Source organism: Austrofundulus limnaeus, unplaced genomic scaffold (assembly GCF_001266775.1).
Source record: "Austrofundulus limnaeus strain Quisiro unplaced genomic scaffold, Austrofundulus_limnaeus-1.0 Scaffold898, whole genome shotgun sequence".
In the NCBI taxonomy this organism is placed as follows: Eukaryota; Metazoa; Chordata; class Actinopteri; order Cyprinodontiformes; family Rivulidae; genus Austrofundulus; species Austrofundulus limnaeus.
Genome location: NW_013953300.1, coordinates 77,606 through 79,106, shown reverse-complemented (window position 1 = coordinate 79,106; position 1,501 = coordinate 77,606). Strand labels below are relative to the sequence as shown.

Sequence of the window (1,501 nt, the reverse complement as noted above, 5' to 3'; positions counted from 1 at the left end):
TGGACATACTGTATAAACGTGGACATGTTAAATGTGGACATACTGTATAAACGTGGACATGTTAAATGTGGACATACTGTATAAACGTGGACATGTTAAATGTGGACATACAGTATAAACGTGGACACGTGGACATGTCCAAAGACACTGTGTGGTGACAGTAAAACCTGATCTGGGGTCTTTGTAAGTTCTGGACCTCAGAGTTCTTCTTGCTGCTATGTCCTCGCAGCTCGATGACTCTGGTAGGTCCATCTTCACGGTTCTGACCCGGCCCAGGGACCTGGCAGCAGAATTGAGGAAGGTCAAGAACTGTGCTGTCTGCTACGGTAAGAAACTGGTTTTAATCTGAAGTCCTGATCCGGTTCTTGTTCCCTTTGTTGATCTGTTGATCCAGAACCACGGTACCAAAATAAAGGTCTGGAACACTGTAAAGAAACCAGACACAAGAACCGGGTCTGGAGTTCTTTAGGGTTAACGATCACATCCTAAAACCCTCTGTTGTTTCTGTGGACCTTCCACAGACCCGTGCCGGCGCTCCGAGGACTGCTCCTTCATCCAGGACCCAGTGCCGCCTCAGAAAATAGACATGGACCTGGTCATGGTTCTGGACGGATCCAGGGAGATGCAGGCAGATGAGTTTATTGGCGCTCAGCAGCTGCTGGGTTCTGTGGTGGAGCAGCTGGCTGTGAGTTCTCAGCCCCGCCAGGCCGGAACCGAGGCCCGAGTGGCCGTGGTCCAACAGAACAAGCTGGAGTTCGACCTGCAGACCTACCGGGACCGGACCCAGATAAAGGACTACCTGGTCCGGAACATGCAGCAGCGGGGAGGCTACTCTGCGCTGGGACAGACCCTTAACTACACCCTGCAGGAGGTTCTGAACAAGGTGTCCCAGTCCCGCAGGAGGAGGGTCGTGTTCACCGTGGTGGGTACTGAGACCGCCTACACGGACCGGGTCAGGCTGCGCTACATGTCCCAGAAGGCCAGGTGTGACGGCACGGTTCTGTTTGTGGTGACGGTCGGACATCGCTACAACCGGACGCAGGTGGAGGAGCTGGCCAGTCTGCCGGTCCAGCAGCACCTGGTCCACGTCAGACGGCTGAAGTCCGACGATCAGGACTATGTGCAGCGCTTCTTCAGGATCTTCCTGTCCGCCCTGAACAGTAAGAACCGGACCCCCACACCAGAAAACCTCAGGTGGGTCAGAACATCTGCTGCAGCTGCTGGAGGTGGACAGAACTCAGAGACAGATCCTGCTGGGATATCTGATCCARCTGGTCCAGCTGAGACCTATAGGACATCTGACCCACCTGAATGTTTCCTGCTAATTTACATTTAAACGTCAGACTTTCAAAATAAGAGCTTAACAGGAAGTTTAGTTTCTTTTATATTTTGATGAATTGAAATCGTTAAAGAAAAAATCGTCCGTCAGTTTTCTTCCTCTTATCCAGGGTCAGGTCTCGGGGGCAGCAGCCTCAGCAGAGACCCAGACCTCCCTCTCTCC

The 1,501-nt window shown here is 52.5% G+C and overlaps 1 protein-coding gene across 1 annotated transcript in view; it reads left to right on the top strand.

Annotated features, from left to right (window-relative positions):
• col6a4a (collagen, type VI, alpha 4a) overlaps positions 1-1,501 on the top strand; it is a gene marked incomplete at its 5' end in the record, with an annotated part of 43,313 nt that overhangs the window by 38,115 nt on the left and 3,697 nt on the right. Inside the window, 2 exon segments of the mRNA XM_014029402.1 lie at positions 230-326; positions 522-1,160. Of these exon segments, the coding sequence (XP_013884856.1) occupies positions 230-326; positions 522-1,160 (736 nt within the window).